Here is a 19,577-nt window from a genome sequence, read left to right on the forward strand (position 1 = left end):
ATACGTAATAAATTCGAAAAAGGACCGGGCTCGGCCCTTGACCACAAAAATGTATCAAAAAAACAGTGAGAGAATGTAACAGTAGCATAGATTACATTAAAAAAGAAAAGGTAAGGACACAGAAATAGAAATTTAAACAATCAACAACACCATTAAAAAGATAATGTTCGAAATCGCAAAAGGAGAGTGCAGCACACTTAAACACAATTGATATACACAAAGGGGTAAGCAGCAAGGCCGGTGTTGTCGGTCGGACTCCAAAAGACACAAAAAAGTTGTCCAAAGAGACGAAAAATAGATGCAAATTTGTGAGTCCATTGTGACTTGTGATTAACATCAAAAGTTGGTTCGATTTAAATTTGCAAAGTAGACAACAAGAGTAAAAAAACAAATGATAATTAGACAGTAAAGTGTTTGTGGTCAGTGTATATCGAATGAGATCACATCCGACCCTCATCGTTAGGATGTTAAAGGGATTCGGGCAATTTAAAATGCTCAAAACTAGGAGCGATATTGAGCAACTTTTTGAACGAATGAGTAGCCTTTTTACAAAAACAAATTTTGGAAGAAAATGCACAAGGGAACGGGAATACGACAAAAATTGCATTCATATAACAACAAAAACAGATGTTAAGCCATTTCTCCTTCGTGGACACGACACGCACAGGAAACAACATTGAAAATATTAATGGAACAAAACCGAAATCTGTGTCACTGCGCGGAAACCCGACACGCCCGTAGATCTGCGCCCCAGTGGGCCACAGTGAAATGAATAGACACGGAGAACGAAAGTTGCTTTCCGTTAATGCTGATGGAATAGGGCAGTAAAATGGCAGTAAAATGAATTTGCGGTGTTATGATTCGCACACTTCGCACATGAGTTGATTGATCGCAACGGTTAATATGTATGCAGCATGTTGAGTTTGGTTAGTAAGAATTACTAAATAGTTATCACAGAACGGGTCGTGGAAAGCTATATGCTTCACAACCGAAAAAAAGGATAGATAAAAGGAAGATGCGCGTAAAGTATTATCAATGGAACAAAAATAATGGTAATGTAGCCGGCGGAACGGATGTTGTTGTGGATGAAAGGGTGGTGGTGTGTAACGACGGAATGTACCACAGGAATGTACTATCACCAGTAAAAGGAGTGCAAAGAGGAATATACCTTGCGTTAGCGCCATCATTGATTTGGTTCACTAAATCTCCCAGCACTTCGTGCTTGATGTAGTACAGCATTCGAACGCGTAGCAGTACTCTGGAAAGAAAAGACAACGGCCATGTTAAGAACACCCAAAATGCCTCACTTTATCTCTCCACACCACACCCGCCGGGGGGACAACGACGTAGGACAAATGGAAGCGCTACCGACGACATATCAATGGTGAATGGTGAAAGACGGAGATTTTGTTTGAAGAGGATGTTTTGCATTCTTCTCACTTGTTAGCGTGTCTGGTGAGGTGCTTCTTGTAGTTTATGTCCAGCAGCGTGTCCGCGTCGTACTTCTCGTCCTTGCTCCAATGGTGCGGATCGGACGTCGGTGTATTGGTGCCACCCGTATCGGATCCGGATTTGGCCGACTTTTCGCCCTTCGGACCGGAAGAGTTGGACGAAGCGTCCTCGTTTGCTTCACCCGCTCCGCTGCTGCTTCCTAGGCCAACAACCGCCGCCGTCGTCGGACAAGTTGATTGCGGAGTAGTGGGACCCGGTGTTGCAGTTCCCGATCCACCGTTGCCACCACCGCCGCCGGTTGCACTCGATTCCCGCTTCGGTGTATTGCAGGCCGACGTTGAACCCGACGTTGATTTCCGCCCTGAAAGTGCAAAAAGAACTCATCGAATTATAGGCGTCACGCACTTCGCTAGATTACCCACCGGCACCAGCGACAGTACCTTTAGCGTTTCGGCCTCGGGGGACCAAATTGTGCAGGCCACTGTGGTTGCGGGCAATCTCTCGCTGTTCGCCGCCTTCGTTCGGTGTTATCAGGTCCCAGATGAAGTTTTTAATCTTCTCATCACCCTGATAGCGCTCCAAACAGTAGAGTAGCTGCAAGAGAGAATGCCACAATGAAAACCAATTTTTCCAATAAACATATCATCCGGGGGTCCGGGCTATAAAAGCAGCATCATTCAGTGTATAAAGTGAGAAGTACAATGGAGTTTTACTCAGCGAAAACCTAAAGTTTTCTCAATATTAGCATAGCAGTCATCACTATGAAGCGGTGAATTATTTCTTTTGGCACCATACGGACGATACTTACAATGACACGGGCACAATCTTCAACGTCCTGCTCTCGCCAGCCGCGCTTAAACTGTCCCAGCTCGAGAATTTCGGTCCATCGTGCCCAGCTGCGGAAGAATATTATTTCAAACTCGCTGTTCGCTAAAACTCAGATCCCCACCGGCGGTAGACAGCTTCTTACCCGTGTGACAGCAGCCCCTTTTCGACCTTGAAGCACTCAGACCTGGCCCAGTTGCCGTAAGAAACTTCGTCGGCTCCCAACACCGCAAGCGTTTCTCGATCACGCGGCACATAATCGTCGTGCTGCAGTTGCTGCAACTTTTTCTTCTCCTTCGCCCCGCGCGTTCGCTTGCTGCGTGTCTTCAGACCACCACCACCTTCTTCCCCGTCCGTACCTTGCTCACCGGACGACTCGTCCGAAATGTCCATCGGCACATCGTCGTGGCCGTAGCGCTTGATCTGAGTCCGACGGCGCGGTTCCGCTATGACCAGATCCTCCGTTTCGTCCTTCTCGCACGCGGTCGGATCAATCTCGGCCCGTTTGGCCCACTTGTTCCAAAAGTCCGGATCGTCAATGTTGATGTCGCTCCGGTTGGCGGCCGCGGCGAACGATGCCTTCGAGAAGGTCGATCCCTTCTCGCTTTCCATCGTGATCACCTGTGTGCGGCGCAACAGAATCGAGTCGATGTCCTCCTCGCAAAACTTATCGCCCGCGTCATCGTCCATCACCGCACCGTAGGCGCCCTTCTTGAGCAGATCTTCGATCTCCTTCTTCGACATCTGCCGCTGTGTGCCGTCCTTGTTCTGGCCCGTGTTCATACTTTGCAGGACGGCCTTATCGAGACCGAGCTTCAGGGACGCCTTGTCGAACATTTCACGCTCGTACGTGTTGCGACACAGCAGCCGATAGATTTTGACCATCTTCTGCTGCCCGATACGATGGCACCGTGCCTGCGCCTGCAGATCGTTCTGCGGGTTCCAGTCACTGTCGTAGATGATGACCGTGTCAGCGGCCGTCAAGTTAATGCCCAATCCGCCCGCTTTGGTGCACAGCAGAAACACGAACCGATCCGAGTCCGGCTTCGAGTACCGATCGATGGCCGCCTGACGCAAGTTACCGCGAATGCGGCCATCGATCCGCTCGAACGGATACTTCTTGTACATCAGATAGTCCTCCAGAATGTCCAGGCAGCGCACCATCTGGCTGAAGATTAGCACCCGGTGTCCGTTCGCCCGCAGCTTCGGCAGCAGCTTATCGATCAACACCATCTTGCCGGAAGATACGATCAAATTTTTGTAGTACGCCTCGGCGTCTTCCCCATGCTGCTGCCGGTAGTCGTACTGGATCTGATCCTCCGCCCCATTCAGCAGATACGGGTGGATGCAGCACTTGCGCAGCTCCATCACGGTGTTCATCAGATTCGGTATGTTGGCCGAAGTGGTGCCCTTCATGAGGAACGAAAAGTTCTGCTCCAGAATACCGCGATAGTACTTCTTCTGGATGTTGGTCAGCTCAACCTCGACGATGGTTTCCTCCTTCGGTGCGAGCGATTTCTCCACGTCGTCCTTCAACCGGCGCAGCATCATCGGTTTCAGCAGCGCCTGCAGCTTCAGCACCTCGCTCTCGGTCTTGAGACTGCCGAACTCGCGCAAGAAATCCTCGCTGCACGCAAACTGGCTCGGTTCGAGGAAGTTGAGCAGCGAAAACAGTTCGTTCACATTGTTCTGGAGCGGCGTCCCGGACAGGAGCACCCGATGCTCGAGATTCAGCTGCCGCAGTCCCTCGAGCAGCTTACAGTTTCGGTTCTTTAGCCGATGCGCCTCATCGATGACGCACGTTCGCCATGTGAAGTTCTTCAGATCCTGATAATCGGTCACGATCATTTCGAACGTCGTGATGAGCACGTTAAACTTCGTAATGTCCCGAATCAGTTTGCCCGTTTCGGTACGGTAGTAAACTTCGTAGTCCTGGATCATCTGTCGGCTCGTCGCCGACCCATGGTACACGATCACGTTCATGTCCGTCCAGCCCTCGAACTCGCGCTGCCAGTTCGGGATGGTCGACAGCGGCGCGATGACCAGAAACGGACCCCGGATACCGTACTCGTACACCGAGTTGACGAACGTGAGGCTCTGAATCGTCTTGCCCAGGCCCATCTCGTCGGCCAGGATGCAGTTGTTGCCCTTGTACCACGAGTAGCGCAACCAGTTCAGGCCCTCCAGCTGGTACGGCCGCAGACTGTTGCCCGCCTTGTAGATCGGTGACTCGGGCAGTGCCTTCCACTGGTCCGGATGGGGTCGCTTCTTCGTTTTCCACTCACTCTTGGGTGGGATTTTGTTGAACTTGTGGTACTGCTCGATCTTCGGCTGATCCACGTCATCCTCCAGCTCCCAGGTGCTGTCCTCGTACGGCAGGCTCTTCCACTTGACCAGATAGTGCTTCACGGACTTTCCCTCGTCGTCCGTCAGCTCCGACACGTCCAGCACCCGGTCCACTTCGACAAAGTCCGGATTAAACGACTCCTCGTCCAGGCTTTCGAAGATGTTTAGCTGCTGCTGTTGCTTCATCAGAAAGCGCTTGATCTTGTTGCCGACCCGCTTGTCGCCCTTGAACAACTCATCCTCCGTGCGCCACTCACAGTGCAGATAGGAAAAGTTCCGGTACTTTACAAAGTACTCCTCCACGTCTATGTACACCGGTTCCGGCTTCTTGTCCTCCTCCGGCGGCTCGCCGCTCGCCGTTTCTTTCTTTATCTCTGCCGCCGTGCTGCCAACCGGTGCCGTCATTTCGGCCGAGTCTTCCTCCTCTTTCTTCACCGTCGGGGATTCTGTTGTTGCGTCGTCCGTTTGCTTCGTGTCCGGATCCTTGTCTACTTCCATCTTTCCGACAGCATCCGATTGTTCAATGGAAGTGCTTTCATCGCTTTCCGGGTTTTGCGGTTCAGCACCAATCTTTTCACCCGTTTCATCCTCCTTCGCTTCCGGTTTGGGCACGGAACTTTCTTCCGTTTCCATCGGTTCTGACTGCTTTTCCGGCTCGCCAGTCTTTGAGAGTGGTTCCGTATCGGCTACTTTCACCTCCGATTCTAGCGCTGCTTCGTCCTTGATCTTTTCGGGCACATCCGTTTCCATGCTTTCAGCAACTGGATCGGCGGTGGAAGGAACCTTCTCAGCAGTTTCTTCGGCGAGCTTCTTGACTTCACCACCTTCATCCTCGGTCGGTTTCGTAGTGGCTTCATCCGCGGCTTTCTGTTCTGCGTCGTCTTCTGCAGGGTCGGCCTCCTTTTCACCTTCCCCTTTGTCGGATTCTACTTTAACTACTGCATCACCAGGGGCACTAGCTTCCGTCGTATCGCCCTCTTCAGCACCCTCCTTGGGTTCGCTCTTCAGCCCCTCTTCGCCCGCTTCCCGATCGGGTGTTTTTTCTTTCGGAGGCCGTGGCGGAGGTTCCGGTTTAAGCTCGCGCCTTCCCTTACGTACGGCCAGCACTAGCTGGACGACCTAAAAAAACAAAACCTTGGTTACGCTTCCTTTAAAACTCGAAGGGTTCAGGGATTACTTACCATCGAATCTTCCTCCGAGGTGTTGACGTACACGTAGTTGGGTTTGTTGGCTTCGTCCAGTTTGACGTCGCCACTTGCATCTTGCATCGCAGCGACTTTCGCTAAACCTTCCGAAGTGCTCACCTTATCGTCCCCTTCACCGGCCAACGATCCGGCGGTGCCACCACCACCACTAGTATCACCACTGCCAGCCACGGAACCGTCGACTCCAACGGTACCGCCAGCTGCACCCTCGGAAGCGACGCCACCATCCGCCACCGCACTAACGTCCTTCCGTTCGAGCGCTCCATCCGACCGTCGATCCTTTCGGCCACCGCCCGAAGCGGGTGTCGGTGACATTAGCCCGGATTCGTCGTCCGAGAAACGCAACATCACGTCATCGACGTACTTTTTGCGCTGCGTGTTACGGGCCGAGCGTCTCTTGGAACTGTCCGCGTCCATGTCGGGCGGCGGCGACGGAGGCGGTGTGCTTAACAGATCGTCCCCTTCACCGTCGGACTCGGTAACGATCATTCGGCTGCGACGCGATCGACTCTTGGAGCTGCCACCAGATTTAGAACCGCCGCTTCGCCGTGACGAAGATCCGCCACTGCCACCGCTAGGACGATTACGATTCTTGCTGCTGCTACCACCTCCCTCGCCACCCTCCTTGCGCTTGCTGCTGCTGCTGCTCTTTTTCTTGCTCTTGCTAGGCGTTTCCGTCTCTTCGCTTACACCACTCTCATCGTGCGCTTTCTTTTCCTCCTCTTCCTGCTGTGCAGCGGCCGGATGCTTATTGTTGGGTATTTTCGATACGGGGATGTCGTCAAAATCGGTGACATCTTCCGCTTTGGTAGCCGTGGCCTCTGTCATGCTGCTATCACCACCTTCGGGAGCTTCCTCCGTGGTCGTAGTAGTAATCGCTCCCTTCGACTGCTCATCACCAACCCCCAGGTCCTCCGTTTCTGCGCCGGCTTCGGCTGGAACATCGGCAGCAGGAGTGAGATTGTCCCCGAAACCTGCCTCGCCGGTTGCCGACGATGGAACGTCACCACCTGCTGCTGCTCCTTCCGCCGATTCAGCCGGTTCGGTCAGCATTGCCGCCAGTGACTCTTTCGTGTCGTCTGCCGCGCCCTCGCCTGTCGCATTCTCCGAGACAGCAGTGCTTTGCTCAATCTCGTTCGGGACAAGCTGTGAGTGCATTAGTGAGGCCAACGACTGATTCTCCTCCTTCTCCTCGGACGCCTTCGATTGCTCATGATCGCCAGCAGCCTCGCCGGCAAGCGTCACGCCATCCGCCGTATCATCCATCGACAGCAGCGAATTGTCACCGTCGCTCGCCGCATTGGCCGCGGTGGTTTTCCGACTACTCTTGCTCCTTTTCTTCGAGCTCTTCTTCGATTTGCTTTCCTTCTTCGTCACCGGAGAATCCTTCACCACACTCTCGGTCGAAGCGATCGATAGCCCATCGTCACTTCCAACTGCGGCCGCTGCCGCTGCGCCCTTGGCCGGTTTTTTCGATTCACGAGGTTTGCGCCGTTTTTTGATCTTCTTTCCGCACGCATCGGTCGATGTGTCGAGATCGCCCGCACTGCACGACAAATTACCGTCTTGCGAGAGATCACCACCACCGGCGGCATTAATCCCAACGCCAGCACCTTCCAGCGCCAGCTCGTGGAACCCATCGGAGCTAACCTCCGGGAGGCCCGTTCCCGCCGTTACGGAATCTTCCGAGACCGGTAGCAGCGTCGTGGCCAGTGGTGCATTCGGTTGTGAAGCCTCATCGCCCGAGGTGATTCCGCCACCACCACCAAGCCCGGTGGCCAGCAGCACCACCGGAGTGCCAGCCACGGCCGCCTCCTGTTGGGCGGCGGTGGTCTGTTTTTCGGCCGACTTTTTCGCCCGAGATTTGCGCGGTTTGCTGGACGGTGCTCGGGCTCGTCCACGGCCCGTCGTGCTCGTTACCTGCGGACTGTCGATCATGGCTTGAGCGGCAGCTGCCGCTGCCGCTGCTGCGGCGGCCGCCGAAACCGGAGCCGCCACACCGAGGGCCGTCGTTTGCGGGTACAGCGGATGGCTTTGCATCAGCAGGCACGGCTGAGGGCCCAGCCCCTGGCACCCGTCGGCCGTTTCGTGCTGCTGCAACATGGCCATCCGTTCCTGGAGGCGCATCATCTTGTCCTGATTGTCAGCGATCGGTAGCTTGTACATGTCCTGCATCTGCTGCTGGATAGCGGCCCGCTCTTGGGCGTGCGAAAGCGGCGTTTGATAGGGTGGCGGCGGCGGTGGCACCAACATCATGCCATCGGGCCCTGTAGCACCCGCCGCCACGCCAGTTCCGCCAGTCTGTGGTGCACCTTGAGCCCCAACGTGCACCATCGTGCCACCCGAAGTGGGATGCATTCCGTAAAGACCCACCCCTGCTGCTGCCGTCGGACCCCCTGTGTACGGGAGTGGATGGGAGTGCAGCTGTGGACCGACCGGAGCCAAGGTCGTTCCCGTGGCGGACACGGTACTGGTCGATATGGCGGGTTCACCACCGGGCAGCAAGATGGTCGTGTCGTTGACTGCTGTCGTCGACGTCGGTACCACCGTGGTCTGATCGGGACTCTTGCTCGCCGTCGTCACTTCCGGTGCCTGTAGGTCCGTCAACGACGCCAGAGCGCCCCCTCCGGCCGATGGTTCGCTCGATATCGACTCGCCCAGCTCCAGCATCGAGGACGTTTCGTTCGCCAACAGACTGTCGGAATGTTGGTGATGTTCGTCCAGCAGTGTGGCACTTCCGTCCATCGATGGGTCTTTCAGTGGCTCCGAGTCTAGGCCGGTGAGGTTGTTGTCTTGTCCCAGCAGTAAACCGGCCGCAGTGGCATGCTGTTGTTGCTGTTGCTGCTGATGCAAAGCCTCAAAGTCCGTGCCAGCCATTAGCGAACTCGAACTGGATGACTTCGTATCGTCCGTATTGGATTCGGCCGGGGCCGGGACGATGCTGTCGCGAGATTCCTCGTTGCTACTGCTACCGGTCTGCTCGGCAGACACCGATTGTTGTTGCTGTTGCTGTTGTTGCTGTTGCTGTTGTTGCTGCTGCTGCTGACGGGGGTCTACGACCTCCGCCAGGGGCGTTAGGGTGTCGTGTGAATAAACGGATGCCGCCGTGCTGCCAGCGGTCATCGTCTGGCTCAAGCTGGGCGGAGCCTCATTCGCGTTGCTCGATGCCAAGCTGTCGATCAGGCTAAAGTCGGACGTAGGCGGCACCTGCTGCTGCTGCTGATGATGTTGCTGATGCTGCTGATGTTGCGCCTGTTGATGGTGATGATGCTGATGCTGTTGCATTTGTTGCTGATGTTGCTGCTGATGATGGGGCTCCTGTTGCTCAATTAATCCACTTGAGGAATGATGTTGCGACTGATGTTGCTGCTGTTGCTGTTGTTGCTGCTGTTGTTGTTGCTGCTGTTGTTGTTGCTGTTGCTGTTGCTGTTGCTGCTGCTGAGCTTGCTGCTGAGCTTGCTGTTGCTGCTGTTGCTGCTGCTGTTGATGGTGATGGTGATGATGTTGATGCTGCTGATGGTGATGGTGCAAGTGGTGATGGTGCAGATGCTGCTGTTGTTGCTGATCAGTAATGGACGATATTGGTGGCAGTTCGACAAGCGATTGCTGATGCTGCTGCTGCTGATGTTGCTGGTGAGCTTGGTGCTGCTGTTCCAGAGCAGCGCTACCGTGCATCGACGGGAGATCGTTCATCGACGATTGTTGCTGTTTTGGTTGATGTAGGTGCTGCTGCTGCTGCGATTGTTGGGAAACGTTGTTCACCGCTTGCAGGTGTTGATTGGGGCCGCTTGGCGACATCAGCAAGTCGTCATTAAATGACGGCGAGTGGAGTTGCTGCGAGATCGAATGGGATAGACTGACGTGACTGCCGCCGCTTCCACCACTCGCTGTTTGCATGGAGGCCAGCGATGCGTGGTGTTGCTGTTGCTGGTGCTGCTGAGCCTGCTGCAGAGCCGATTGCGGATGCTGACCGGCATGATGCTGCGGCGAGGCCAGGTGAGATCCGGGCTGAAGCTGCGTGAGCATTGCTGCTTGCTGCTGCATCTGCTGCTGCAGCGAGGACAGTTGCTGGGAAGGCTGCTGCTGTTGCTGCTGCTGCTGTTGCTGTGCCGCTGACTGCGCACCCGCGGATTGACTGTGGGGCTGCGAAAGGTGCGGCTGGTGAAGGCTATGTACAGGTTGTTGCTGGGCCACCGAAGTGACCGGATCGACACCGTGTACGGACTTGTCGTCCAGCGAGCCGTATTGCAGGACGCCACCCGGACCGCCACCAGGCCCCGTTGCCGACGGGGACGGTATCACAGGCATAGTGGTTTGCGACACGGGAGGTATCAGGCTCGAGATGTCGTTCAGTTGGCTGATCTGCTGCGCGTGCGGTGGCGGCGGCCCGTGCGGCCCCCCGTGAAGATGTGGCGCGTGTGCCGAGTGCATCGGGGGCATGTGCTGCTGCTGCGGACCTCCCGGTCCGTGGTGCGCACTCCCGTTGATGCCTCCGCTTCCGGGTCGTTGCTGCTGCTGTTGCTGCTGAACGGCCGCCATCGGTGGCCACTGTTGGTGCTGGTGCTGGTGCTGCGGTGACATCGGTAACCGGGGTCCCAGCGGAGACAGCGGGTTGTTGGCCATCTGCTGCTGGTGACCACCCGGGGGTCCCCCCCGGTAGGCTGCCTGGGCGTACTCCATGCCCGTTGCAGCCGACGGTGGCATTACCATCTGCTCCAGTGCTTGGAGCGTTGTGTTGACGGCACCACTGCCACCCGAACTGGCCGCCGTCAGCTTGCTGCCACCCTGCGGTCTTGGGCTCTGCATTCCTCCGCCTCCCGCCACCGATCCACCACTGGCACCGCCCGTGCCACCGCCCAGATGAGGGTGCGGTGAGTGTGTGGCCGTTGCCTGCGGCGATTGCGATGTCACTACGCCACCAGGTCCCCCGGGAGGTTTCGCCGGTGACATCACGGGACGTGGTGACATCTGTGTGTGAGGGGACATCTGCGGGGGGCGAGGTGACATCTGGGGCGACAGCTGCGGGAACGGAGCCCGATACTGAGGGCTTCCACCGTGCTGAGTCGGTTGAGGTTTGGTAGCATTCGGCAGGTACGATTGTTGCTGCGGGACACTGGCCCCGTAACCACCGGCACTACCACCGCCGCTGCCGGCACCTGGCACAACACCGGGCATTGCTCCCGAGTGCGTCATCGGGTGATGCCCCGGACCCGGCCCGGGTTGCTGTTGCTGCTGACCCAGCGCCCCGAGCCCGTGCAGTCCACCGGCAGCGGCCGGATTCGCTTGTGCCCCCGGGTGTACCAGGCCCGGATGTTGCTGCTGTTGACCGGGTTGGCTGGCCACCAGTCCCGGGTGGTGCTGCGGTTGGCTGTTGTGTGTTTGCTGCTGCTGCTGACCAAGCTGCCCCGGATGAAGTTGCTGCTGTTGCTGCGGTTGCGGCAGATGGGAGGGTTGCTGCGACGGATGCGTCGGAGCTAGACCTCCCGGTCCACCGGGCGGTTGCTGCTGTTGCTGCTGCTGCGGGGTGCCGAGCTGGTGCAGGCTTGTGGGAACCTGACCAGCACCGGCACCGAGGTGCTGCCCGTAACCACCGCTCGGATCCAGCTGGTGTTGATTGTAGACGTGCGCGGACCGTACGGCGGCATGTTGCTGCATGGCCGCCGCTGCCGCAGCTGGACCGTAAGCCCCGTACCCTGCTTGGGCCGGTCCCGGGGCTCCCGGGTACATCGCGTGGCCCGGTTGCGGGTAGTGTTGCGACACGCGCTGCTGCTGCTGAGCTTGTTGCTGCTGCGGTTGTTGCTGTTGGGTCGGTTGCTGCTGCTGTTGCTGCTGCTGCTGCTGTTGCTGGGGTTGACTCAACGCACCGTAACCCTGGCCGGGCATCATTCCACCCATCATTGACTGCTGCGTCGGATATTGCAGCTTCTGCGGATCCTGCTGCGGATAGCCTCCCATGTGCTGTCGATACCTGTCGATGCATGGGGAGACGATGTTAGGTTGATTGTCCGCGGTCAGGAGTTTATCGGAGGGACAACACACTTACCCCGTAGGTGCTTGCCGCTGCGTTGGGCCTTGCGGTGGAACCTGCGGTAGCCCATACTGCATCGGTGACGCGTACGGATTGGGTTGCGGTGGTGGCGGTGGCTGTGCCCCCCACACCACATCACCCATGCCGGCCATCCCGGCCGCACCGTGGTCCGGCATCGAGTACATCGAGTCGGTGCCGGCCGGCTGGTGGTACGAGGGGTACTGGGACTGCGGCGGAGGCTGCTGCTGCTGCATCGGGTGTGGGGCCCGATGCCGCGCGTATGGCCCTCCCGCATTGCCCGGTGGACCCATTCCCCGCGGTGCAGTCGGATCGTATCGATAGTAGGCATCCCTGAAAGGTGAACATTGAGAACATTAAACACGCGTGGTATGGAACTGCAAATTCCAAGCTTTGAGCCTAGTGTCGCGGACACGTTTTACGGGGTGCATATTACGGGAGTCGCAGCGTGTGTTTTTCGCAGCGCATTCGGTTCTATTTTTGACTCGCGGTGGCGCGCACGTCTTGTGATCGACGTACACACGACATACGAAAAGAAAAGATTTAATTAATGTACACACCCCGCCCGAGGAGAATTGGCCGGTATTTATAGAACATACACTTCCAATGATCCAAAGGGAACCATCATTCACTCTCGGTGCTGGCCGAACGATCGGTCAGGCCAGGCCAGGCCAGCAGGGGGGGTGTTTTTGTTGGAGAGTCCAAAGAAACAAAGAAAGTTGAGGAAAACCGTGGATATTGTGAGTTCAGCCAAAAAAGCGCTCAAGCTTATAGTGTTTACTTGGCGTACAAGAAAAACACTCCTTTGAAGATCAAGAGTGGGCCAATTTCAGATGCGAAACACATTTTGCGAGGTTCAGTTTTCTTAGCACACATGTTTGGTACGATCGTTTAACGATCGATTGGCATATTAATGGCTCGAAATGTTGGCCGATACTTACATTTTAAATTGTTATATAAAAAATAGATCGGTGGACCCTTGGATCTATCGTTGTTTGCTTAAGTATAGAAGTATTTGTTTGCTTGTTTGTCTCTACACGTGGTGCGTTGCGTACGGTCTTCTGCCTTTCTGACAGAGTGTCCAGTGGCTCCAGACCGTTGTTGTTTTGCCGTTGTTTCTCTAACTTTTTAACACTATTTTAACGTTTGTTTCGTTTCTCGTTTCTTGTTTTTTTGCTGGCTTGTTCACGAGCTTTTCTTCCTACCACTGCCGCCGCGCCGCTGCCGCTGTTGCTGCCGCTGCCGCTGCTGCTGCTTCTGCCGTTCAGAGTTCATGAAGAAGGGAGCGTTGCCGTTGGGTTTTTCGTGAGTTCCGTGCGGATTTGTTGTCCTCTCGATTCCTTCTCTACGCCTGATACGGTGCGTGTATTGTGTTGTTCCGTCCAACAGCAGCAGGTCGGCGGACTGACGCGGAATACTAGCGGGCTGGTGGTAGTAGAAGCAATAGTACTTTTGGCGAAGAAAAGCGTTGCTTGCCGTCCTCTCTTTTGGCCTTTTCTTGTTCTTCCACGTTCAGTTCAACAAAACGAGTGCGAAACGAAACAAAACGGGTACACGACGACGACGGATGCGGCGGTGTGCTGTTGTTGCTGTTTTTGTCCTTCTTGCTCTTAGCAGTTTTATAATAAAATGCTAATGCTTTCGTCCGGTTCACTTGCGTCGTCCTCCGAGCGGCTCATTTGCAGTGCCTGGAGCTGCTTCCTCTTCTGTCGGAGGAGAAAAGGGACGGAAAAGTAATCAATTATTTATCACATTCTATTGCTTTCCATCACGCTCTGTAGAGGTCCCCCGCGCGCACTGACTAGAAATTTTAGCCACATTCGTTTTACTTCGTGTTCTTGAATGCCAATGTCAGTTTCTTGCCATGCCTAAAATGTGCGAAACATATTTCTTTGGACAGAAATACACCGTTCAACACGCGCAGAATGTAACCACTGTTCCAAAGGCATTCTAAACTGAGGATTCATACGGTTCGAAAACACGTTCGGGAAGCTCTGAAATAGAAAAAAACAAAAGAACAATTGTGTTAGCGATTGAAGCATTTCATTTCTCTAAAATATAATATAAATATTAATAAATTGTTCACAACAAGGGAAGGAAAAATAAAACGCAGTAAAAGGTCGATAAAGATAATTTTGCAGTAGCCGCGACTGCACCTGAAAATGCACCGTTTGGAACGACTCGGATTTTCTCGGAATAATTTGCAACATTCCTTCCCGGTCGGCCTTCGACTTTCAACTGCAGCCACAAACTCAAACGTTACACATAGACAAACATTGCAGCGTTACGGTCAAATCTAAGCGAATGGCACGTGAAGTGAAGCGCAGCGTAATGACCATGCCGACGGTGCATGAAGAAGGACCAGATGTGGGCCTACAACAGCGGACACTATAGAACTCCCTAGAAGGCCCTCGACGACAGCCCCCTAACGAACGCAAGAATACTTGAGCAATTGAGTTCAAAAAAGCATCGCATTTAATCCAAAAAGAACACGGGTTTGTGAGTCTTCACTTCATCTACACAATCTATCCCTAGGCCCTAGGGTAAGTATTTTGATAGAGCTTTTTACAATATACCGAGGCTTTACTACACTGTACCAGTGACAGCACCGCCAGAGAGGTGGCCAGATTTGCAAGTAAATTTTACCTGTTGCCTGTAAAACCGATAAACGTTTTCTCTTTTACCGGCCACAGCCGCGCCGCGGCGCACAACTATCGGACTTTCTGCAACGGCGGCACTACACAAAGTTGGAATGCACGTTTCGAACTCCGGTGACGGAAACACATTTGTGCCCAACACACCATCACGAGAGCGAGAGACAAAGACAATCACACCGGCCGGTTGGCCGGCCTGCCGGAGGAGGAAAATAATCTCCGAAGCCGCGACCATTTATGACTCGGCGCGGTGCGGTGCTGCTTCCCGAACTCTCCAAACACCTTTTGGTACGCGCGCCCCCGTCTTGTGTAGGTGTGCAATCGCGCGGGTGTGTGTGTGTGGCAAAAATTACACAAAAAGTACACCGCATACCACTCGGAGAGAAAGCCGTGAGAGCACCAGCGGCGCAGTGGACGAAGATGAAAAAGTGCTCATTTCGAGAAGCCCAACATAACGGAGCAGCATAAGCCGAAATGGGACGGCAACACGCCACGCCGCGTTTGATTTGCTACACATTTCGGCTACACGGATGCTTCCTCCTGCTGGTCGTCCAACTGTCCATCTTCCGTTTTCCTTGACCACCACATTTCGGTCGGGAGGGAAATGGTTTCTCTGGTGAGATTTTTCTTTCGCGAACTCGCTCCCCGCGGAACGAAAATGTAAAACCCAACAATGGCCCCTCGTCCGAGTCCGAGTGATAGCCGAGGCGTTCACCTCACCACCCAGCATCGTCCCCCTGGTACTCCCCGGTGCTGACTCTCTTATTGCTATCGATTTTTCCGGGGCACTGCGACAAAATCTAAATACACACACCGTACACGACGCCGAAACGGGTGTCCATTCCAAAGAGTCAATCGCTATCGATCGTGTCTCGTCGTGGCGCTCTCCGGGGCGGTGGTTAGCATTAACAAGGCCAGGGAACTGATTTAAATTCAAATATTCCACTACATCATCATGAGTTAACTTTGGGCAATTTCTTACACTAAACTTCGGAGACGATCATCACACACAGACACAGTTTTACTTTCCAGAGGCCGCTGACAACGAACGAACGCTAAATGGGAAAAGCTATACGCTTATGGGTAGCTAATAATGAAGCACATACAGCGTACAACATTCCCCTCTTCAGAGTTCGTCAAACCACGGCCATAACCACGTCGGTCTTCCTGTGCGAACGATTAACAACACTAACAACTAACTCCAGAACCAACCAGAATCAAACGAATGATGACGAAAACTTCCTTATCTCCCTCCTTATCGCACCACCCCTTTTGGAGAGGCTCTACTACAATTTTGGGTAAAATTTAATTTGATTAACATTCTTTCCACTGGTGGTAACGAAAACACTACACTCTTCTACATTTGCGTTCCGAGAAGCAGAGAATAAGAAGGCGCAAACGAAAGAAAATTATTTGGACGAATAATGGTGCAGAGCCCATCGAGGAATCTCTTTCTGTGACGTACATATACTAGGGTGTTCATTAAGTTTTGCGGGTCCGATGAGAAGGACATGTTTTTATGATTTGAAATACACTATATTATTCAGAATGGGGCTTTCCTGAACATCAATACACTTGTTCCTAGGATACTCCAATTTATAAATTCCATCCCTGAAGTGAAACACTGGTAAGGCTTTAAAAGACTTGAACTTTTGGCTTTGAAAACAAATGGAAGTCGCCAGGGGGCCAAATCTAGTGAATACGGTGGATACCTACCAAAATTGGAACTTTAATTCAAGGATTTTTGCCCTTTTAAAAAATGCTTTTGTGACCGGGTGCATTGCCCTGATGAAAGAGAATGTTTTTCTTCTTCAAACCGGGTCTTTTTTCGCTAATTTTCTCCTTCAGCTGGTCCCTTGGTTGTAAAGGTTACAGCAATAATCAAAATTTATTGTTTTATCAGTTTGCAAGTAATCCATACAAAAAGTTCCTTTCACATCCCACAAAACTGATGCTACCATCTTTTTAGGCAATTTCTGGACGAACTTGTTTCGGAGCCGAAGAATCAGGTCCACACCACTCAATAGTCTCTTGTTTGGATTCAGGATCATGCTGATAGATCCTAGTCTTATTCACGGTGATGATTCAATACACAAAATCCACTTTATACTTTCGAAAAAGCATTAAATGTTACCCAGAAAGTTGCATTTGAATTTCAACATTCGTTCATGATTTTCCTTTGCCTTTAAACCTTTCAAAAATAAAAGTTAAATCATTGTACGATACTTGATTTTTTCCATTGTAAAAAATACTGTAACACGTCGATACTAAATGGCTCGTAAATAAAGAATAACGTGACCTAATCAAACTATCTAAATATCTGTGTTATCAAACAGCAAAACTTAATGAACAACCCAGTACACTCTTCCACATTTTCGTTCCGAAAAGCTAGAAAAATAAGAAGGCGCAAACGAAAGGAAATGATTTGGGGAATAATGGCGCAGCCACCCCGCAATCCACGAACCTCTTTCTGTGACGTACATATACACGGGAACATGCGCCGATGCTGCGCGCCGGTGGCGGTGACTCTCTATATGCTGCTCTGTATGGTCTCAATGCTCTTCTCGACCATTTTGCATCGATGCTTCCGGAAGATTCGATTAACGAGACACGACATTCCCGGCAGAGCTCATCTCTACACAACACTCATCGATATGTGAAGCGGCGAGCAATGTTTGCCTATTGCCAGCGCGCGTTCTACGGCCAACGATTCCTACCGACGCCGAGACGTGGCGTGGCGGCATTGGGCAATAACAATAATTTAGTCAAATTGTGGCTCCTGTGTGTCGCGAGCGGCGAGTATTTTCTTTTGTAATGTCACGACGTTTGAAAGGGCACACCAAACATAGAGACAGAGCGAGACACATAAGGCCAAAAGCGGAAAACGCATCTTCCCAGGCTTCGCTAATGTTGATCTCGTCCTTTTGTTTCGAAAAGCTTAAATTGTCTATTAATGTGAAATCGCCGTCGCCGCATATCGAAAAAGAGGAAACTTACGGCACACCGGATGGTTGGCCAGAGAGAGACCATTAACGGGCGGCGGTGGCCGCTGTGTAGAGAGGGCAGTTAAAACAAACGTCGAGAGGTGAGTGACAGGCGGCGGTTGAGTTCTGCGCCATGTTTTTTTTTCGGTTCCATTATCGACCCGCAGTTTCATTTTCTTGCCCACAAATGTGTTCCCTTCTGCAGCGCCAGCAGCAGGATGAAATTGATTCATTTGAATGCCTGTTTTTATGCTTCCGCAGGTCAGCGCCGCGAGAGAGAGCACACCACTACAAACAGACGATCTGGGGGCCCTTTTTAAACCCGATGCTTAGAGATTCGTGCCGGTGTGGTTTTGTTGCTGCTGTATCCGTCTCAAGGACACTTTCCTCAACTCGAAACTCGAATTTTTATATTAAAACAAAGTTAAAGGCAGTATTCTGCGTGCGATGTCATATGCTGCGAGTCGTTCAAAGTGAACTATGATCAGCACAGAGACGCTGCTTTGCGCGACACAAACGAAAGCTATCCTGCTTCATATCTTTTGCAATTCGCTCGCGAATTCAGTCGTGGCTTTCGACAATTGTAGTACACTGGTTTTGTTCAACTTCCTTTATTTCTTGCATGATTCGTGACGCTGCACGGTCGCTACTTGATATCTTTTATTTCATTTACTCCTTCTTTTCTATCTCTCTAAAATATCGACCTATTCCTTGAACGACAGTTTACTGACTGAATGCTAGTCTTGTTGAACACTACCTTTTTACCCATCTTTAGCCTACTTTGCTCGTATGTGGTTTGCGATGAATATTCGCTACACGTGACATAAGACCGCAGTTTACAGTGGTCAGGGGTCACAGTTGGACAGGAGAGACCCACAAAATGAGAATGTTTGGTTATCAATTATCTCACGGGAGAGATGGTGGTTAGGAAAAACCTTTTTTTTATTGTCTCTTTAAATAGAGAACAGGGAAAAGCCAGGAAACGAAAGGAAGTGGACCACAAAAGCAACTAATTTTAAAATGCAATCAAAAGAAGAAAATAATAAATGCGGCGCTTGGAGAGGAAGAATAGAATGAACCGCGGCGTGCACGACGAGAAGTGCCATCTCTCCACGCCACGCCACGCCACACACCGGTTTCGCAGCCACCACTCCGGACTCCGGACTGACGAAATGAGTGTGTATTGGTGTGGCGTAACTTAACTGGACACGGAATCCTCCTAACGGTGGTGGGCATCATCCCGCAGAACAACCCGCAGAAGAAAATGGCATGGAAATGATGATGGGGTTTCGAAGCTTCCCTTCGTGTAACGTAACGTTGACCGCCACCGGGAAGAAGGGAGTCATTTCCCATGATTGATTCCAACACACGATTGGGTTATGAAAAGGCGCCTGTCAGGGCCTGTAGAATTGAGACCGGGACCGGCTCCGGACGGAAGAGCATCATTTTAAAAAGGGAAGACGCGGCCAAGTAAAGTAACCAACAAATCGAAGTGTCCGCCAGCACAGAGCACAAGGTGCAAAAAGCACCGAGAAGTAGCATTACACACCTTCAACTCAACTCGGAAAGTGATTCGGATGATGATGTTGGGCTTTTCGGGGTTTTGATTTGTGAAGTCGAAGGGTGAAATGGCCTCACAACACACCAAAAGGCAGGCGCCCGCGAGGGAGAACGCTCCGTGGCCGTGGGGTGAACAAACTTTTGCGCGGAGCACACGGCAAAGAACGCGCGCGCATTTTACCAGCACTCGCGCGGTCGTCTTTCCTTTTCGTCTCCCTTGCGCTGCCGGCCGTGGCCGTGGCCTGGCCTAGCCACCTAAGACGCTGAGGCGAAGGAGAAGAGCACCGATGACAAGACGAAAAAAGAAGCAAAACACAAGGTAACTAAAAACGGCCATTACCTTCTTCGACGAAAAGGTTTTAGATAAAGTTGAACGCTCTCCGGTCTCCGGTCGCGGCACGGGTGCGCTCTACTCTCGGTTCTTTCTCCCGCCGCCGGGTGGCTCTCTATTCGTTTCCTTTTGGTTACATTATTATCCGCCGTTTGGCTGCTGGCTGCTGCTGGC

At 52.8% G+C, this 19,577-nt stretch overlaps 1 protein-coding gene and 1 non-coding gene across 2 annotated transcripts in view; both read right to left on the reverse strand.

Annotated features, from left to right (window-relative positions):
- Positions 1-19,577, reverse strand: part of LOC128271207 (uncharacterized) — a 47,294-nt gene that overhangs the window by 15,042 nt on the left and 12,675 nt on the right. Inside the window, exons 3-9 of the mRNA XM_053008651.1 lie at positions 11,872-12,207; positions 5,805-11,796; positions 2,423-5,742; positions 2,261-2,348; positions 1,893-2,046; positions 1,441-1,813; positions 1,169-1,258 (exon numbers count right to left, since the gene is read on the reverse strand). Of these exons, the coding sequence (XP_052864611.1) occupies positions 1,169-1,258; positions 1,441-1,813; positions 1,893-2,046; positions 2,261-2,348; positions 2,423-5,742; positions 5,805-11,796; positions 11,872-12,207 (10,353 nt within the window). The remainder of the gene's footprint in view (positions 1-1,168; positions 1,259-1,440; positions 1,814-1,892; positions 2,047-2,260; positions 2,349-2,422; positions 5,743-5,804; positions 11,797-11,871; positions 12,208-19,577) is intronic.
- On the reverse strand, positions 2,125-2,217 carry LOC128275803 (small nucleolar RNA U6-53/MBII-28). The gene has a single exon (XR_008269341.1). It is a non-coding gene; the product is annotated as a small nucleolar RNA U6-53/MBII-28 (small nucleolar RNA).

Source organism: Anopheles cruzii, chromosome 3 (genome assembly GCF_943734635.1).
Source record: "Anopheles cruzii chromosome 3, idAnoCruzAS_RS32_06, whole genome shotgun sequence".
Lineage (NCBI taxonomy): Eukaryota > Metazoa > Arthropoda > Insecta > Diptera > Culicidae > Anopheles > Anopheles cruzii.